This window comes from Eupeodes corollae, chromosome 2 (genome assembly GCF_945859685.1).
Source record: "Eupeodes corollae chromosome 2, idEupCoro1.1, whole genome shotgun sequence".
NCBI lineage: Eukaryota > Metazoa > Arthropoda > Insecta > Diptera > Syrphidae > Eupeodes > Eupeodes corollae.
In genome coordinates, this window is record NC_079148.1 from 89795715 (window position 1) to 89815825 (window position 20111).

Here is a 20111-nt window from a genome sequence, read left to right on the forward strand (position 1 = left end):
CGATTGGTGTTCCATTGCTAGAATTCACTGATGGAATTTCGTCTTCATTCCTATAAAAATATCACAATAAGATGTATCGTTTGTCTCACCATCTTTTGGAAAGATTTGCTCATGGAAAACTGCGTCTCGACTTATTATGACTTCTTTTTTCATAGAAGCGATATGATTTTGAGTGTGTGCCTGTGCAGTATCGGATAAAATTTACTTCTTTTCCTTTGGCATCGAGTTTCTTCCGCTTTTCTTTTGGAATGTGAATAACTGCTTGACAACTGAAAACTTTAAGATGCTGCAGATTCACTCTTCTTAGACTCCAGATTTCTTCAGGTGTTTTTTCTTTTGTATCTTTGCAAGGTGTTCTGTTCGTTAAATAAACTGCCGTATTTGCAGCTTCAGCCCAAAAACGTTTGTGTAAACCAGACTCGATGAGAAGACAACGCGCTTTTTTGATTATGGTTTTATTCATTCTTTCTGTCAACCCGTTTTGTTGTAGCCTGCATCTGCTAGAATCTTCTTCTTCTTAAAATTGTAGTTTTCCTTTCCATTGTCGCTTCTAATGGCCTATATTTTGTTACCAGTCTGATTTTCTACAAAATGTTTGAACCCAAGGAACTTTTCCTCTTCCACATTCTTGCTTTTAATGAAAAACGCAAAGTCTTTCCTTGAAAAATCATCAATGAATAGAAGAAGAAATGTACTCTGAACCTCCAATTGATTTTTGTTCAATCGGACCACAAAGATCTGTATTACTTTAGTTTTAATATTGATTCTGCTCTAGTACCAATTGAGTTAAACGGCAAGAATGCCATTTTACCTTTGATACATGTGATGCAATTGATTTTTGAACTATCGCAATCAATATTCTGCACCACTTTCGGAATCATAGCTTGTGTGGTTTCAATACTTGGATGTCCAACACGCTTGTGCCAAAGTTCAAAGTGTGAAGCTGCATTTTTTGTAACATATGCACTTTGGTTGGTTGGTCTGTTAAGTCGGAACATATTGTTCACCAAGCTTGCAGTTGCAACAACATTACCCCTTTGGTCTTTTACTAAACATCCATTCTTGGAAAAAATCATTCGAGATAGATAAAAGATTAATGCATAAGTAAGGAACGTGATGGACTTCTAAAAATTCAACCTCACTTTCTTTGAATTTCCCAATAGATACCTTCATATCGACTTTACCTATACCTTGGACTTGCATTTTTGAATTATTTGCAACAATTTCTTCAGAGTTAAGATTTTCCATCTTACTTGAAAAGCATGCAATATTTGAGAACATGTGAGCTGGCGCACCCAAGTGGAAATACCATTCTTCTTTGTCAAGAGCCGTGACGGAGAAACAGCCTAACTTTTCTTGATGGTTCTTATCCTTTTTTTTTACATTTAGCAGCAATATGGCCAAATTCGTTGCAGTTGTAACATTTAGGACCCTTAAAGTTCTTATCCCCAAAGTTTTTCTTGTTCAAATCCAAATTAACGGCTTGAAAAAGTTTGGTTTAAATACTGTCTCCTGTAATGAGAATCCCAGAGCTTTGGATTCCCATTATCATTGTCTTGTATTCTTCGGGAAGACCAGCTAAAAGCATTGATCCTATCCATTCTTCATCTAGGTTAAGACCAACAGACCTGAGCTTGCACGATGTATTTAAAACATCGAGAGAATCCCAAATCTCCTTAGCGCTTTTGCAATGTCTTATATGAGGATAAATGGATCTTTCAACAAGCAATATAAGCTCCGATTTTGCGTTTAAGAGCTTCGTTGCATCCTTTTCGGTCTCACTAACATCAGAAACAGCCTTCCAAAGTCCTTTCATTTTGAAATAAGCTTCAACAGAAAATCACCAGTCTTCGAAGTTTTCGCTTCCCCGAAGCTTTTCAATACTGAATTTAGTTTCAGACATCTTTTCTCAATTCAAATTTCCTTATTATTTTGTATTTAGATCGTGATAAGGCCCATAACCTGATGTTTTAAGATTCTGAACAGTAACAGTAATAACATTTATTTTTAATACATCAAACATATACAAATTTGTACAATTTGATAACGATAAAATAAACTAAGTATTTAAAAACAAAGCATCAAATCTTAACTTTCAACAATAAATAAATAAACTGAAACTGAAACTATTCAAAACATGATTTCTTATAAAATAATTAAAATAATTTATTGGAATTTATTGTGTTTGAAAAGAATTCAAACAATTAGTATGAATAAAATAAAATACCTTTTCTTTCATGCGCAATTCATAGAGAACTTCGGCGATTTCTTTCTTCCAACCATCTTGCATGGTGTGGAAGGATTCTTGTGGCGTTTGTGTGAAACCAGATCGTGCGATATCTTCAAGCTTCATAAGAATATCTTTAAAACCAGGCCTTTTATGTGGGTCATTCTCCCAACAACCTTAAAAAGATTGGATCAAATTTAATGTGAGTACAAGATTTAAATTAAACGCCAGAATCATGACGTAATCATACTTTTCATAAGTTTTCCCCATGCTTCCGGACAGGTTTTTGGTATCGGCAGAGCTAATGTATTAACAGCAACACCATAAGCCACAGATAAGGAATCGAAACCTTTGTATGGTGTTTCACCTGTTATTAATTCCCATAACAGGACACCATAGCTCCAAACATCAGAAGATCTAAATGAAGATTAAGGAAGAAACGCTTTAAATTCTCTCACAGCCACAATAAAAAACTACTTATTTAACATACTTGGAATAAATACCACGTATGATTACTTCAGGAGGCATCCATGCATATGTTCCAGCTGCCGACATTCTTGTTGTGTTGTAAAGTTCACGAGCTAGACCGAAATCAGTGATTTTCAGAGTTTTGTTTTCAAGGTTATCACCTTCGATTGCTTCGAATATCAAAACTGCAATAGATTAAGATTTAAAAAGTGTTAACTTTCTGTTTTTTTTTTTTTTTAAATATAAAGATTCTTACCATTGGAACTTTTTAAATCACGATGAATAATGGAAAGTGGAGCTTCGTTGTGAAGGTAATTCATGCCGCAAGCAATTTGGATTGCCCAATTCACAAGAACATGTGGAGGAATCTTTCGGCCAGCTAAAATACGATTTAACGAACCACCTCTAGCGTATTCCATAACAAGGCATAGTTTTGGTGGTTTCAGACATACTCCACGCAATGCAACAATGTTTTCATGTTTTAAAGCCCAGAAAAGCTTTGCTTCTTGTAGAACATTTTCTCTTGTTATTTCTATATCTTCGTCTGGTCCTTGGCGAGCAGCTTTAACTGCAACTTCTTCATGGCCATAAAATCCACGATGAACTTTACAAAAACCTCCAACTCCGATAACTTCTTGAACGTCTAATTCTTCGTATGCAATTTCAAGGGGTTGAATTTCACCAATGCTTGAGGGCGCATTTATTAGCATTGGATCTTCGTTTGTGACAAAATTTGAAGGAAATATTCCAACCTGAAAAAAATATAATTAGTTTATTTAAATAATCTTAATGAAATTAAATTTTAGTCAGAGCATGGAGCTTTGTGTGTGCATATGCGTTCTAATATTGAGAATTTTTGAGGATAGATTCAGGCAAGTTTTTGACAATTAAGAGTACGTTTAATTGTGTGTGGAGGAAAAATCCATCATTTTTGAATCTAATTTATAATAAACGCATGCTTAAAACTAAGATATGAACCACAGCATTGAAAATTGCTAAAAGTCATTTTCATACAAAGTAAGCTACCCACAGAAGTAACATCCTATAGATCACCACCGCTTATACTAATCATGACAACATTTTTCAAAGAACTGCTTCTGAAAAGGTTCAACAAAATAAGAGAAGAAAAAGGACTAATTTCGAATTATCATTTGATTATTCATTTAAAAAAAAAACAAGCTCGGCTATATTCTTACATGTTGCTCAAGTCTTTGAAAAGGTTTGGCACTTTAAGACTTCAGTACAAAGTGTATAGGTACCGTCCGAGGCAGTACTACGAGATACACAAATGTGTTGTTACAAACCGACTCTTTAAAGCACGGTCTGACAAAAATTACTCAGAATTAAAGAAATCAGAAGGCGTGATATCGTTTTAGTGGTTTTATCCATGCTATTATAGCCATATTTGCTCATGACACTCTAATATTGGTGCCAGATTGATATATTGCAAAGGCTCACAAAGAAAACATAACATAAAATGTTTATAGTTTCAAAATTCTAATCTTTTAATCAGAAAACAAGAAGGTAAAAAAGCGATTAAATTCAAGTGTTTAGTAGACTTAAATAATCTTTAAAATGAATGCCTTTTAATAAATTACAAAATTTTGATCAAGCAGAAGTGGTTTTGGGTGTTCAAATGGACACAAGCGTCCACAGGTTTTTCTTAAAACCCACCTCTGTCTATCACCTCCTACTCTAACCTCCCCGTGGTGAACCTCAACTGGAGATATAGTTCTAACCCCAGTAGAAAGTTTTTGGCGGCAGCAAACGAGAGAGAAGGGAGATGTGTTTCCACTAAGGCACCTCTCCTTATCAAGATGGCCGGCAGCGGAGGAATTCCCGAGATGGAATCAACGGTGGTGTCTACAGTTCCAGTAAGGTTGAAGTACTTAGTGATCACTTTATAGGGCGTCTACGATTTATTCGGAGGTCAGGTCTATAAGGAGCGGTTTATCCGGCTCCCCGTCCTTGGAATTATACTAAGGATCTGGCCCTCCAGGTTGGGGATTGTGCCGTCGGGGTGTCTTCCTGGCCACATAAATGCCTCATAGTTACGAAGCACCAAAAAGCCTCGGATACGGACGGATTTACTGTTGACAATTTACGCAAACGAATTAAGGACAACGAACTTCGGATATGCACGTGGAATGTAAGGTCCCTTAACAGACCACTGGTGGCCGAAGAATAAGCAGAAGCCCTAGACTGCTATAAAGCAAACATCACTGCCATCCAGGAAATACGATGGGATGGGCCGGAAAAAAGAGGATGAAAAACTGCGATATTTACTATGGTGACTGCTACGACGAAAACCAACAGCTCTTATTTGGATGCGGCTTTGTCATTGGAACCTGACTTAGGCAAGACGTCTTGAGCTATAGTTGCATCAATGAGCACCTCATGACCATACGCATCAAGGCTAAATTTGTCAACATTAGCCTGATATGCGCGCATGCCCCCACAGAAGAGAAAGATGACAACACCAAGGATATGTTCTTCGACCTCTTAGAAAAAAACATATGAGCAGTGTCCTAGCTACGATATTTAAATTTTCCTGGGCGATTTTAATGCCAAGCTAGGAAGGTAAGACATCTTTGGAGGAATAATCGGGAAGAACAGGCTGCAAGACAACGCCTCTGACAACGGATTCAGGCTCATAGATTTTGCTGCGGGGCGAAACGTCATTGTAGCCGATACGCATTTTTCCACACCTCAACATCCACAAAGGAACTTGGAGTTCTCCAGATCAATCTACCGTCAACCAGATTGACCATATTGCGATCGATGCCAGACACGCTACCAGCATCATGGATATCCGAACTTTCCGATGAGCGAACATCGACTCGGACAACTACCTCGTTGCAGCACTTCGGGTTTCCAGAACCAAGGAGGTGTTGGGAGAAGGTATAACGTCGAATGGCTACAATCGCAAGAGATCCCCAAATCCTTTTCCGACAACTAACCTCTCTTGAAGTTCTCTGCCGCCAACACAATGTATCGAAAACCAGTGGCAACATTGCCAAGATGCAAGCAGAAAAGCCGCCTCTTACGTGCTGGGTTTCAAGCAATTACCAACAAGGAACCCCTGGTTTGACAAATGCAGCCAAACAACAGGCATGCAAAGCGGCGCTGCATAAAAGGACGAGAGCTGCTCATGGGCTCTATGAGCAGAAGAGGCGAGAGGAACACCGACTTCTCAGAAGGAAAAAGAAGAGCATGAGAAAAGTGGGGTCGAAGATATTGAGAGGTTTAAAGCAGGAATGAAGTTCAAAAGTTTTATGAACAGGTGAAACGAAACTCGCAAAAACATAAACCTAGAACCGAGGGCTGCAAAGACGAAAGTGGAAACATCATAGTGGAACCGCAGTCAATGGTGAGGATATGGAAAGACCACTTCTGCAGACTGTATAACGGCGACGACGAACCGAATTCCGCTGTCAGGCAGGATGATGATCCATTCAACATAGACGACGAAAGCTAACAATTCCGTCCCCCGACTTAGACGAAGTCTAATAAAGCCGCTGGAGCGGATGGCTTGATTGCCAGTCTCTTTAAATCAGCTCGAGATAAGTTGGTTAGCAGCATGCACCAACTTATCTGTAAGATATGGTCGGAAGAAAGCATGCCCGATGAATGGAACCTCAGTATTGTTTGCCCGATCTTGAAAAAAGAAGATCATCTAAACTGCACCAACTATAGAGGAATCAGTCTACTTAACATCGCCTATAAAATCTTCTCTGCCGTAATATGTGAACGCCTAAAGCCCATCGTCAGCAACCTGATAGGTGTTATCAGTGTGGTTTTAGACCAGGAAAGTCCACAGTCACATTACGGCAGATCCTGGAAAAACCCAAGAATATCAAATCGACACGCACCATCTTTTCATCGTTTTCAAGGCCGCATATACAAGGACGAGCTGTATAGAGCCACGTATAGTTTTGGCATCCCTGCTAAACTCGTCCGTTTGTGCAGGATGACCAGGAGAATTCACGCTGCTCCAATGGGTTGGAAACAACTTAGCAGAACTTTTCGATGTTTTAGACAAAGTGATGCGCAGTCAAGTGATTTTTTTAACATCGTACTTAAAAGAATATAGGTACTATCTTTCAAAAGTCTGTCCAATTAATAGCATATGTTGATGATATTTAAATAATCGGAAGAAGTCAGCGTGATGTCAATAGTGCTTTTGTTAGTTTTGAGGCAAAGCTGCAAAAATGGGTTTAACGGTTAATGAGGGCAAAACAAAGTACATGATGTCGCCAAGAAAGGACCTACAACACCGAAGGCTCGGTCAAACCGTCACCATCGACAGACGTAACTTTGAGGTAGTCAAGAACTTTGTCTACCTAGGTTCCGCTATTAACGCAGAAAACAACACCAGCGCTGATATCAAACGAAGAATAACTCTTTCTAAGGCTGAATACCTAATCTATTTTTATTAAAATCAATTACGTACTCAAATTCGTTAAAAGCAATACAAGAAGCAGTTATTTTATTATGTTTCGAATAATTTGAGCTATGAAAAGGAACATGTAGAAAATTACCATTTCTAGGTCGCAAATTCCGAGATGGAACATACATATTAAATTGGGACAACAAAAATGAACAATTTATGATAGAGTTGAGCACATCGTTAGCAAAAAGTACTGAATACAATTTCCTTCTAGGTACCAAAGGTTTTAAGTCAAATAAAGCACATCTTATAAGGTGAATAGTAATTTGAATAATTAAAAAGCTTTCGTAAAGCAAATTTTGTAAATCTCTTCTGAACCTTTTTAATCCTTAAAATACTTGATTGTGTAAAGGAATTCCATATTATGAAACTATATTCAAGTACATGTCTTACAAGGGATACAAAAGGATTTTTTAAAGTAAAAGGACCTTCGAATGACTTAGAAGTGCTTGAAATAAATCCCAACATGACGTTAGCTTTTGAAATAACATTATCAATCACAACAACATCCTTTTGATTTTTTAACCTCATTAAGAACTGATTCCGAATTTTGTAATCAAAACATATCGGATTCTTTATTTTAGAAAATGTAACAATACTACACTTTATAACATTAAAATTTAAACCATTTATGAAACACCACTTGGTAATTTTATCAATATCCCATTGAATTTTACTTTCATCTGATGAAGAACTTACAGAACTAAAAATCTTGAGACCATCAGCACATAAAAGACACCTAGAACTTTTAATACAATTCGGAATATTATCAATATCCAATTGAATTTTACTAGCACCTGACGAAGAACTTACAGAACTAAAAATCTTGAGACCATCAGCATATAAAAGACACCTAGAACTTTTAATACAATTCGGTAAATCATATATAAATAAAATAAAAAGGAGTGGACCAAGATGACTACCTTGTGGTACACCGGAAAAATGTTGTATTTCATTGGAAAGAACATAACCAATTTTAACATATTGTCTTCGTCCAACCAAATATCTTCTGATTCATTTTAGGAGATTCGAGTGGAAGCCGAGCAATTAAGTTTCTTCAAGAGAACAATATGTTGTCAATCAAACGCCTTGGAAAAATCGGTGTAGATTACATCCACTTGAGTACGACTTTCTAAACAGCCAAGACAGTAATTTTTAAAAATTGCTAAATTTGTTGCAGTAGACCTACCACTCATAAAGCTATTAAACTGATGCAGTGAAATATGGTTTTGTACTAACCTATAAAGTTTAATTTTAACAATTGCTTCAAATAGTTTGGGGATCAACCGAAGCTTAGCAATAGGTCTATAATTTTCCACAGAAGCTTTAGATCCAGATTTATGCAAAGGAGTTATCAGAGAATGTTTTCATGTATCTAAAAAATTAAAAACAAAGCAAAGTGGGGTTTTAAGGTTATCAGGCCTATTCTGCTATTCATCGGGGGGAATTTTACTTGAATTTTCACTAGTCATAATTCTGCTATTAATTCGAAATTAATCTGTGCATGTCAGTAACGTCGGTAATACTGCGTGCTATTCCTCTATTCTCGTGAAAGCATTCATTCTATACAATTCATAAAATGCAGCGGATTTTTCATTTGATGTCTGGTTTGTTATTTTTTGTAAGCAAAATGTAAGTGAAAACTAATTTATTTTCAAATTTAGAATATTTGTTTTATAAATAAAAGAATATTAACATTTTAAGGGGAAGGAAGACACTTTTTAACATTTCTCCGAACCTCTCTGTTTGACGATTCTCTTATTTATTTGCTTTAAATTGGAATTAAAAGTCAAATACTGCTTTTCCAAAAATTGCACAAATTATTCTGTTTAGGTGGATTGATTAAACTTAATTTTTGTATGAATCAAAACAATTTATCCAACATTCCCAAGATTTTTACATGAACAGCTGTTTATTTGAATGTCAAATTGGTTTGGGATAATGTAGTTCACCCGATGGATAAGAGAATGCAAAGGCAGTGTAAAAGGGAATCGAATGGGTGAATCGAATATACGATCCACGTGAATAGGCTGTATATTTACAAAGTTTCAAAACTTAAGGTGGAATATTGTCCGGTGCGGCAGAGAAACTGTTCTCAAGCGGCGATAAAACATTTAATACATCAACGGGCGATAAAGAAAGGTTACCAACATTAGTGTTAAAATTGAAACTAAGTGTTTTATAATAATCTAAACCCAAATCAGAAAAGTTGGATTGGAAACATAAAGCAAAGTTATTACAAAAATCTTCTAAATTTTCAGAAAAACTACCATTGTAAGAAATACTGGACGGAATTCCGATTGATTTTATTTTAGTATTTAGAAATGACCAAAAACACTTCGAAGTGGTTTTTATTTTCGACTCAAGAGACCAAATATATTGTTTATTTGTAAATCTTCTTAAGAATTGGTACTCTTTCCCAGATCAAAATCTTAATCTTTTTACGAAGTTTAGCTACGGCATTTTTTAACCTCAACAAACTTTTATTAAACCAAATTGGCCTTTTTGAATTTTTTTAAAGGAACAAAATTAGCAATGGCATCATCTAATATGTTCCGAAACATAGCAAAAGCCGTCTTTAAATTACTGCAATTATAAATAATTTGCCAATTTACGCTTTCAAAATATCGGTTCATAGAAACAAAATCAGTATTTTATAAACATATTCAAGAGCTATAACATTGGAACAAACCTGTTATTCAATTAAAACAGAAAAACTAAATTTTATTTCAAGTGATTTATGATGAACACTATTTTCACCCAAAAGGAAACTAGCCTCATTTAATTGAGCTTCTAGATTCTTATCAACGAAAATTAGATATAAAATTTGGCCAATAGAATTTTGAACATTATTAATTTGATGCATATTTAAAGCCAATAGGCTATCAATTACATTGTATTGAAAATCTTTAGTAACGTTATAAGGAAAATATTGTTCATCATCATTTGAAAATAGGCATTTTACATTTTGGTAAATTATAATATAACAATTTTCACCTAAGGTTTTTGCAATATCGTTAACATTATTCATATGAGCTATATGATATGAAAAGTTAAGTTCTATATTTGAAATTAACGACATCTGACGAACTAAGGCATTCCACATTCGCGTAAAACGGCTAAAGAACGAATCTCTGTATTTGACAGTACGGCAGAAATTGGGCTGATGAGCATTCCTAGAAGAGCAAGTATTACGGTTGAACTGTTGAAGGGGAGGAATGCAACTGGCTATTTCACTAGAGCATAAGCCGTTAAAATAACGTTAACAAAGGGTCAGACAAGAGACCTTACGACGATGTTCAAGCGAAGTAAATGAACTTATGATGATATTATTATCTATCAATTTAAATGCTCCACGTTCAATACTATCCAAGAGGCTTAAGTAAGTTGCAGAAGCACCAGCCCAGAGATGCGAGTTGTACTCAAGCTTAGGACGTATGTAAGTCTTGTAGATAAAAGCCAGATCAGAAGGGGTGAAATATTTCTTGCATCGCCTACGGAAGCCCAAACACCTTGCGGAATTTTTGGCGACATAGAGTATGTGATCTTTCCACAAGAGGTGGTTGGTGACGCACATACCGAGAATATCGAGGTGTTCAGTCTCATTGATGCAAGTGCTCTTCATGGATAATGGCAATGGGGGTATATCTCACTTAAACGATACAAGACATCATTGGGTTTTCGAAGCATTAAATTCCACGCGGTTTTTTAATCCCCATTGAACAATGCTGTTACGGTCGGAATTTAATGAGCTTGTCATATTTTGTCGTTGCAGTTCCTTATCCGAAGAAGAGGGATGTGAGTCTGAAAACGAATATGAAATGCTAAGAGTACTATCGTCAGCGAAACAATGTATTGGATTAGATCTGGCAGACAGGAGATCAATAATAAAAATTAGAAAGAGTGTTGGAGATAGAACAGAGCCCTGGGGCACACCAGCATTTATTTTATGGTTTTCAGACTTGAATCCATCCAATACTACTTGTATTGAACGAACCGAAAGGTAATTACTAATCCAATGAATGCATGAATCCCTGATACAAACCGAAAGCACGCTTTTTCGATAAGAGAGCCTGATGCCAAACCCTATCAAAAATCAAGTGCAATAATCTTACTTTCTCCAAAGCGATGTTAAGATTTGCTTCACTGTTCGGTGAGATGAACCATGAGATCACCAGTGGACCTATTGCTTCGAAAGCCGTATTGCCGGTCATTAAGAAGCTTTCGATCTTCAAGATATTTCTTGAGCTGATAATTAATCAGCGTTTCCATGACCTTGAAAAGAAGGGACGTAAGTGCAATCGGTCGGTAGTTAGAGGGTGAGGAAGATTCGCCTTTTTTGGGAATAGGCTGGACAAATGCCGTTTTCCATCCGCTCGGAACGAGACCTGAGGAGTAGGACAGATGAAAAAGCTTACGCAGTGGTTTTGCCAGCGTTGAAGAACACCTCTTCAGAACAACAGCGGGGATACCATCCGGACCAGCGGATTTATGTGTGTTTAGATATCTTATAACTCTTGCCACAGTACGAGTGCGAAAAAAGATTGGTCCCATAGAATCACTAACTCGCTCAAGTACAGGCGGATTCATAACACTCACTGGCAGCGTAGAATTGGTGGCGAACTGCCTAGCAAAGAGATTAGCTTTCTCTAAAGGCCTAACAAAAGGAGTGTCCTTGGCAACGAGCGTGGGAACCGATGAAAAGGATGAATTTCTCATGTTTTTTACAAATGACAAAAAAATTGTACTGCCTTTGGGACATTGCAGTATTTTTTGCCGTAATTTTTGGTCATGTAAAAATTTGGTCCGTCGAATATGGGCGTTGCAGGCCCCTCTGGCTTGTTTGAACTTTTTCCGGCTTTCCTCAGCATAGTGACCAGTTAAAGATCCTGAAGAATTATTGAGACCGTCCCAGTTGGCTTTATCGTATTGCCAAACAGTTCTCTTAGAAGCTCTTTTTTTTAACTGAACAGTTTTGACATGAGAAATATGCTGGAATGTATATGGCGAGGCCATGATGGGAAAAGAATAAAGGCACCAAGCTATACCCATGAATACAAATTTCAGCAGGATCAGAATCCTCACCTACTTGGGTTTCGCTTAGTGCCAAAGCAGCTGGCTTGTATGAAACAGTATTTCGGTATGCCAACAAAAAAACTGGCCAATAACCCTCAATTCATTGAAATTTTATAATTTGTTTGACTAAATTTAATGTACATGCGTGTATAAAAACCCTTTTCACTCCAATTCAAAAAACCCTGTTTCTTTTTAAATGTTGAAAACCGTATGGTATGATTCTGTCACTACGAATCACTCCTTCTTAATTTTAGATTATTACTTAAGGAAAGGAATAGATTTTATATTTATTGTTTTCATTTAATTGAAGCCAGGCAAATGTGTATGTCAGATATTGTAAATTTGGATCTTTTGAAAGATTATCTCATAGCAAAATAAAATAAATTTGGTTTCTTTGGCGATATTTACAAAATCTTGTGATTCTTTAAGCAATTTTCAGTCCATAATAAATGGTTCCCTTTAAGCTATTCCCGAGCGAAGCTTTGCAAATTGCAATATCAAAAATCAGTTTCTTGGGACGATTAGATTTATCATTAAACCAAATGAATGTAGGTATATTTTCCACGAGCATAGACACATAGTAATTTACCTTATCACCAATTTTTCCCGTCCACCAGCCTTCGTCACCGGAAATATTGCTATCCATCGACAGAACACAAACAATTTGCCCTCGGTTGAGGGACAATTCGTCTTCACCTTGGGCTTCGTAGTCGTACAGAGCAGTCCAGAGTGTCCCATCAGGAACTGCACCATTTTCAGCAGTCATCGGAGCCCCCGGAGCTGACATACTAGCCGAATCCTGCAGTTCTTCACGAATTGAAATCATTTTTTGCTGATGAATTTGTGGCGCTACAATTGTAATATCCGATTGAGAAGCTGTTGTTGCACCTCGTTGCTGTGTCCCATTCAGCAATGTTGGGTTTTTTTGTCCACTCGAACAATGATCGTTGAATAGGATTAGCGGTGGCATTCGAGGAAGTTTGGTCAGATTTGCCGAAACATCTACACTTCTCCGCGTCCGCAGCTCTCAAGCGTTTATTTTAAAAAAATCTAACACTGCCTTCAGTTAATTCGTTTCACTTCGAGCTTATTAATCTATAGATTGAGACTGCGATTGAAAAAAAAACATTAAATTTTTTTTTGCAATGCGTTAAGTTCTTTTTCTTTTTGTATAAATTCGCTATCGCTAGAGCACTTGGCAAAGGCAGTTCACTCTGTCTCCATCTCCACCACAAGGCATGATTTACTTTTCTGCATTAATACGCAGTATTTTGGGTAAATTAACTCAGATGGAGAGAAACTTTTCGAACTTTAGAATTCAATTCGGATAAATTCGTTTGGATAAGAAGATGTTTTGTAGATTTTCAATCGCAAGACAACATCATTCGCGATTTTTTTTCTTCAGGAATTAATTCTAATCGGCCATTATTTTCACACTAATGTCAGAAAATTCTTGCTTTGTGTTTTGATTTTGTTGGGTTGGCGAACGTGGATTTTGATTGACAGTAATAGAAAGAAACAATGGTTAAGATTTATAAAAGAGTAACAGAGTAAGGTGCCTTACCAAGAAACATAATAGTTGGGTGTGTTCGTTGAATGTGATTTGTTTTGCTATCTACAGAAATCCTGTGTGGAAATCCATATCTTCTAGCACAGAAAAGATCTAAAGTAATATTCACATGAGCGCGACCAACGAACGACGAATGAATTACAAAATGTGAGTTCATATACGTTTAAAGACATTATTTCCACACAAATTCTTAACAAAACGATAGCAATATAGTTTCTTTTTGATTTATGGTACATACTTTTACTTTTCAATATAATATATTAATAAATTTAAGAAAAAAAATGTATTCATCGAGAAAAAAGGTATAGTTGATACGAACTGTCAAACTTTATTCGCGTTCCACATTATCCACACTCGCAACGAATAAAATAATCACTTGTACTTAACCTAAAAAATCATAATTGTATTGGTTTCGGTGGTAAATGGTGTTCGGCTGTGGCTCCTTGATAAAATATTCGCGACGAATTAAAAACTCTTATGTGAAAGAAACGTCAAAATCGACGAATATTCGTTCATTCGTTGGTCGTGCTCATGTGAATTGTGCCTAAGATCTCATAGCATATACCGTCGCCGAAGCAAAGTGTTCTATCTCAAAATCTTGAGTTTTTTAGAAAAGCAATTTAAAATCTGTGTATTCTTATAAAACCAATTTTTTTTCCAGGGTTTATGCGAGGAGCTTTAAGCTGTAGAAACAAATATTGTTCTTCTATCTAATAGGATAATCCGTTTTTTAAATATCTTATTAAATTAACTTAGATGGAGAGAAACTTTTCGAACTTTAGAATTCAATTCGGATAAATTCGTTTGGGTAAAAAGATGTTTTGTAGATTTTCAATCGCAAGACAACATCATTCGCGATTTTTTTTCTTCAGGAATTAATTCTAATCGGCCATTATTTTCACACTAATGTCAGAAAATTCTTGCTTTGTGTTTTGATTTTGTTGGGTTGGCGAACGTGGATTTTGATTGACAGTGATAGACAGAAACAATGGTTAAGATTTATAGAAGAGTAACAGAGTAAGGAACCTTACCAAGAAACATAATAGTTGGGTGTGTTCGTTGAATGTTATTTGTTTTGCTATCTACAGAAATCCTGTGTGGAAATCCATACTGACTGTCTGTCGGTCCCCTCAGCAGCAGTGTTCTATCTCAAAATCTAGAGTTTTTCAGGAAAGCGATTTAAAACATTTGGATTCTTAGAATTACAATTTTTGTCCAGAGATTATGCGAGGAGCTTTAAGCTGTAGAAACAAATATTGTTCCTCTATCTAATGGGATAAACCATTTTTTAAATATCTTAAAAAACAAAAAATAAAGAGAAATGTCGTTCGCATTGAATTAGTTACTATTATCGTGAAATTTTTTTATAAATGCTTGACATTTAAACATAAGGTACAAAATGTCCTATTAGTTCTAAAAAATGATCAACATTTGATTGTTTTAATTTAAAGTAAAAAGACTGACCTAAAAAAAAACTTGAAAGCACTAAAATAATTGTCAAACGAAGAATGCCGCAAAGTGATATCAAACGAAAAGTGTCAATTTTTATAAGACTTCTTTTTCATACTTTGGCAATGTTTTTCGATGCTAAGCGCCACAAGTGTCGACAATAAAAAAAGAAAACTCACCTCTTCGTTTCAGTGCAATCTGACATTTTAAGATTAAAACTTTTTCTATAACAAACAACACAAAATGACGTTTTGAATGTTACTGAAAATGTCATTTTGAGGAATTGTTTAGGGATGCTAGATTATATGCAAAGCGACACTATCAAAGCAAGCCTTCAATTTAAGAAGTATTTTATTGACATTTTGAAAAAAAATGATTTTTTTGCAAAATTTTGAGATAGAACATTTTGCTTCTGAGGCGACGATATGTTAGCAAAAATATGATAACAATTTCTCACTCAATTTTGAGCTTTGACTGTCAGAAATCTGAACCTTCAGTTTTTGGAGTAATTTATTGTATTCGATAAATATATGTGCAATACCCCGCGGTGTGAAGTTTAGTTCATAGGACTGTCTTGCCAGAGATCTTGGGTTGTATCCCTGCCTGTGCCATCTAATGAATTTTGGTGGGTACTGTCTCTATCAAAGATTGACAAATACTTCGAGAGTAGTACTTGTCTTAAATAAGGCGTGCGTCTTAAAAATTGTAGGTCCCTTCCATTCCTGAAATGACTCGCACACAGGAACGGATAAGAATTGGCTTTGGTTTCAACTGTTGCGCTACCTAAGTTAATTCTTAGAAATGCATAAGTAATAAATAATAATCGCAATTTTAAGTCGAGGAAACATTTACATAGTACCGTCATTATGGTTAGTGCATTGGACTGTTACATGGTTCAACGTTGCCCCTTCCCAGATGGAGAAGTATCGGGTGTTCGAGCGGCAGTGTTTACGACGCTGTACCGGCTTATATCGAACAGCTGAGTCTTCTTATGTGCATTACTATTCCAACGAGGTCCTATACAACGGGTCTCGAATCAACAGAATTGACAATTTCGTGATAAAACTCATCCGGGGTCACATTTGAAGAGCTATGTCTTAGACCAGGGACCGTCAAATGGCGGACCGCGGTCCGCATCCGGACCGTTGACCCATTTTGTGCGGACTCGCGAGATCACAGTAACTTACACTAAAGGCTACTTCCGATATAAATAACGAGAGCTGTAAGTAATTTAATGATAATGTATCCCCCCACATTAAGTTTGTTGACGTCAATTCGAAAACGGCCGGGCGAAATTTTCCACTTGGTAGTGATCTGCGTAAGTCTAAAATTGCAAGTTTACTATCAAGTTACTCATCTTCGACCCAGATCATAAGTCGCTCAATGAATGAGCAGGAAAAACGTGGTGATGGTGAGGCTTTTTTACGTATTTCTGTACTCTGGCTAAGCATATGAAACCATTTACTGATGCTGACGTAGATATCGAATGCTTTCTTGAGGCGGGTAATGCTTTACTTGAGAACAAAGGGATGTTGTTGAGACGGCACGACGGATTCCGTTATCTGCTTCTAGAAATACACCCGTTTTGGCAAAAGAAAATCATTGTGATTTGAAACGGCAGTTAAATAATGCAAACTATTACGCCTTGGCTATGGATGAATCATGCGATGTTCCTGTGATACGGCACAGCTAGAATGAGAGAAACTTTTGTTGAGGAGATATTGCCTCTTTTGCAGCTCATAGGAAGAACCCGAGGAGAAGATCAAAGCAGTGATGAATTATTTTGAAAAAGATGAGTTAGACTTGAAAAAGATCTAATCGGTAACTACTGACCGTGTGCTAGCAATGGTTGGGAATAAAAAAGGACTATTTCACATGTTGGAAAGCAATGAGAGATGTCATAAAAATTTGATTTCCTACCACTGTGCTTTGATGCAAACTCAATCATAATTTTGAACGTATTATGCAAGAAGTGATGAAATTAGTAAACTTTCTTCGTGCTAAATCATTATTGCGACATCGTGAATTTAAATCATTTCTTGAAGAAGTTGAAGCAAAATATGATCTACTGTTGAATAACAGCTGGTTAAGGCTGCGTTTTAGAAAGATTCTTCAGCATTTTAGAACACTTCAGCAAACGCTTAATTAATTTTTCTAAACGAAAAAGATGTTGCTGTCATTGCTTTTTTAACAGATACTTTTAAACATATCAATGACCTGAACCTTAAACTTCAAGGCAAGTGAAAGCTGGTATCCGAGCTCATGTCAGATGTCAAAAGTTTTTCTCGAAAACTTGATTTCTTTATTAATGATTTTGGAAATGAATGCTTACGCTTCCCCAATTTAAATAAAATAATTAGCAGTGACAACAAGACTGACGTCGACCAATTTAAGACGTTCATTACGGATCTTAAATCGGAATTTCAAAAAAGTTTCGCAGATTTTGAGAAAGTTGGGAATGTTGAAGAAAGCCTCAGCAGCATTTACTCTATGCATCCTGATAGTGAATGGAGCAATGAAGCTGCAATTATTTTTGGAAGTGATAAAGCTGCTCTGCAAATGGAAATGATCGATTTCCAAGAAAACACAGTTTTAAAACACAAATAATTGGAAATTTCCAGTGCAGAACTCTTGCATAAGATTCGTGTTTGGTAATAAATAACCAGAATTACAAAAATAAGCTTATTTTGTTTGGATTGACATATATTTGTGAAGCAGAATTTCCGAAGATAAAGTTCATTAAGAATAAATTTCGATCTCAACTTACTTCTGAACATATCCAGGATTTAATGTCAATAGCTTCAACCAATTTTACTCCAAACTTCAGACAGATAGTTCGTAACAAAAAATGTCATGTCAAAATGTCGGACCACTATGGTCATTTAATTTCTTAAAATGGACCCCGAGCAAAACTAATTGGAGACTACTGTCCTAGACGAACAATTTAATTTTCGGAGCGTTCTATTCGAACGACGAGTATTTTGAAAGTGCACGCTTGAGCGGGTTCATTCCACCAGAGGCATTCCTCTTTTTAGACAAATGCGGTCTGATACAGGATAGATTGGCAGTTCCGTTAATCTACCACGTCAGACGAAGAACCGTGGATAGGCGACTCCTATACAATCGGGACGTCATGGCACAAGGTGGAGCAGAGCTCCTTCGGTTCAGTAGGGCTGTGTCCGAACGGGACCGAACTGATAGGGTGAAGCAGGAGAACCAGTTTTGGTGGCTTCAATCGGCACTTGATAGTGGGTAGTCGGGATGGGGTTTTAAGCCTTGGCCGGCTTACATACTTGTTTTATAGTTTAAGGGTTTAGTTTTAAGTAGAATAGGCATGGTGGCATTAAAAAAAATATAAATACAAAATAAAAAAAAAGAAAAAAAAAGACAACAAAATATGAAAAACAAAAATGTTAGATAATTAGATATGCTGCTGTGTTTGTTCTAGTTTTAAGTAGTTTATAGGTAGAATAGGTAGTTTAAGATAGTTTTAAGTTTTATATTAAGGACCTTTTTATAAGTAGTTTTTAAGTAAAAATAAAAAAGGATCTTGATATTAGTTTTTTTTTTAAATTTTCTAATAAATACAGAAATAAATAAAATATAAATTGAAGTAAAATAGATCTTAGGGCCGAAAGGCATTAGTAGTTAGTGTTATAGTTTAACTTAAAGGTTTAAGATTGAATACATAAAAATGAATTTGAAAAAAAAGTGCGTTCGACTGTCATGCCAGAGGTTTTGGGTTCTATCCCTGCCTGTGACACTTAAAAGTTTTTTTTCACGGATATTGACTCTTGCGAGAAAATGTAAAATCCTCCAAGAGTGATTCTTGTCATTAAAAGTGCTTTTTGAAACGAGCCGTTCGGATTCGGCTTAAAACTGTAGGTCCCCTCAATCCCGGAGAACATTACTCTCACACAGTAATGGTTAAGAGTTGTAAGTCACTAGGCCCTAGTTGTTAACGGACTGTTACGCCAACTTATTTATTTTTATTTAACATACACATTCCTATTTCATTAATTTGGAGAGTTCACTTTTCACATAAAACACGCAAAATTTGTTTATTTTGACATTTCTTTACTGTTTTTTTCTTTCAGTAATGTCATAAATTACTTTTTTGGATATTGCATTAAAATGTTAACCATGAATCGGCTTACAAACGAACAACGAGTGCTCTGTAAAGAAAGTTTCTTTGGCGTAAATAAGCAGAATTATCGATTTTGGAGTGAATATCAGCCAGAATCATTGCAAGAGCTACTAATGCATCCAGAAAAAGGTTTATGGCTGGTGGCAAAGATGATGCGAATCGTAACGTAACTATAAGTGGTAAGCGCTACCGTAAGATGATATCCAACTTTTTTTTTTGCCTGACATGTGGTTTTAACAAGACGGTGACAAATTACACAGCATGCCCAACAATGGACTTATTGAGAGGCGAGTTCGGTGAACATTTTATTTCACTTTCGGGACCGGTCAATCGGACGCCTAGATCGTGCGATTTAAAGCCTTTAGACTATTTTTTGTGGGGCTATGTTAAAGCTAATGTCTAATGTCAGACAAGCCAGCTTTGGATATCAACCGAAATGTTGGAAAGAGTATGCCAAAGTTGGACTAAACGGATGGCGCAGTCGAGGTCAACATTTGCATGAAATAATTTTCAATTCAAATAAAGGTTTCATGCAGTTTTCTGAATTGAATTGTTTTTTTTTGAAAAACTTTCCTATAGCTTTTAAAAATCACCCTAAATTACTAAAAAGCATACTCGTAAACAATTAAAAAAAGGGGAAAGGAATTTAAAGCTTATTTAATTACTAGGTTAGAATAAATAGTAAATATGCTAAAAATTTATTTCTCCTGCTCTGTTAATTCGT

The 20111-nt window shown here is 36.1% G+C and overlaps 1 protein-coding gene across 3 annotated transcripts in view; it reads right to left on the bottom strand.

Moving 5' to 3' along the window:
* LOC129944124 (mitogen-activated protein kinase kinase kinase-like) overlaps positions 1-13646 on the bottom strand; it is a 41114-nt gene extending 27468 nt beyond the window's left edge. For all 3 annotated transcript variants that reach the window (XM_056053320.1, XM_056053319.1, XM_056053318.1), the window contains exons 1-5: positions 12811-13646; positions 2952-3447; positions 2718-2880; positions 2478-2644; positions 2228-2403 (exon numbers count right to left, since the gene is read on the bottom strand). In XM_056053320.1, the coding sequence (XP_055909295.1) occupies positions 2228-2403; positions 2478-2644; positions 2718-2880; positions 2952-3447; positions 12811-13191 (1383 nt within the window). In that variant the 5' untranslated portion in view covers positions 13192-13646. The remainder of the gene's footprint in view (positions 1-2227; positions 2404-2477; positions 2645-2717; positions 2881-2951; positions 3448-12810) is intronic.
* Positions 13647-20111: the final 6465 nt, after the last annotated feature.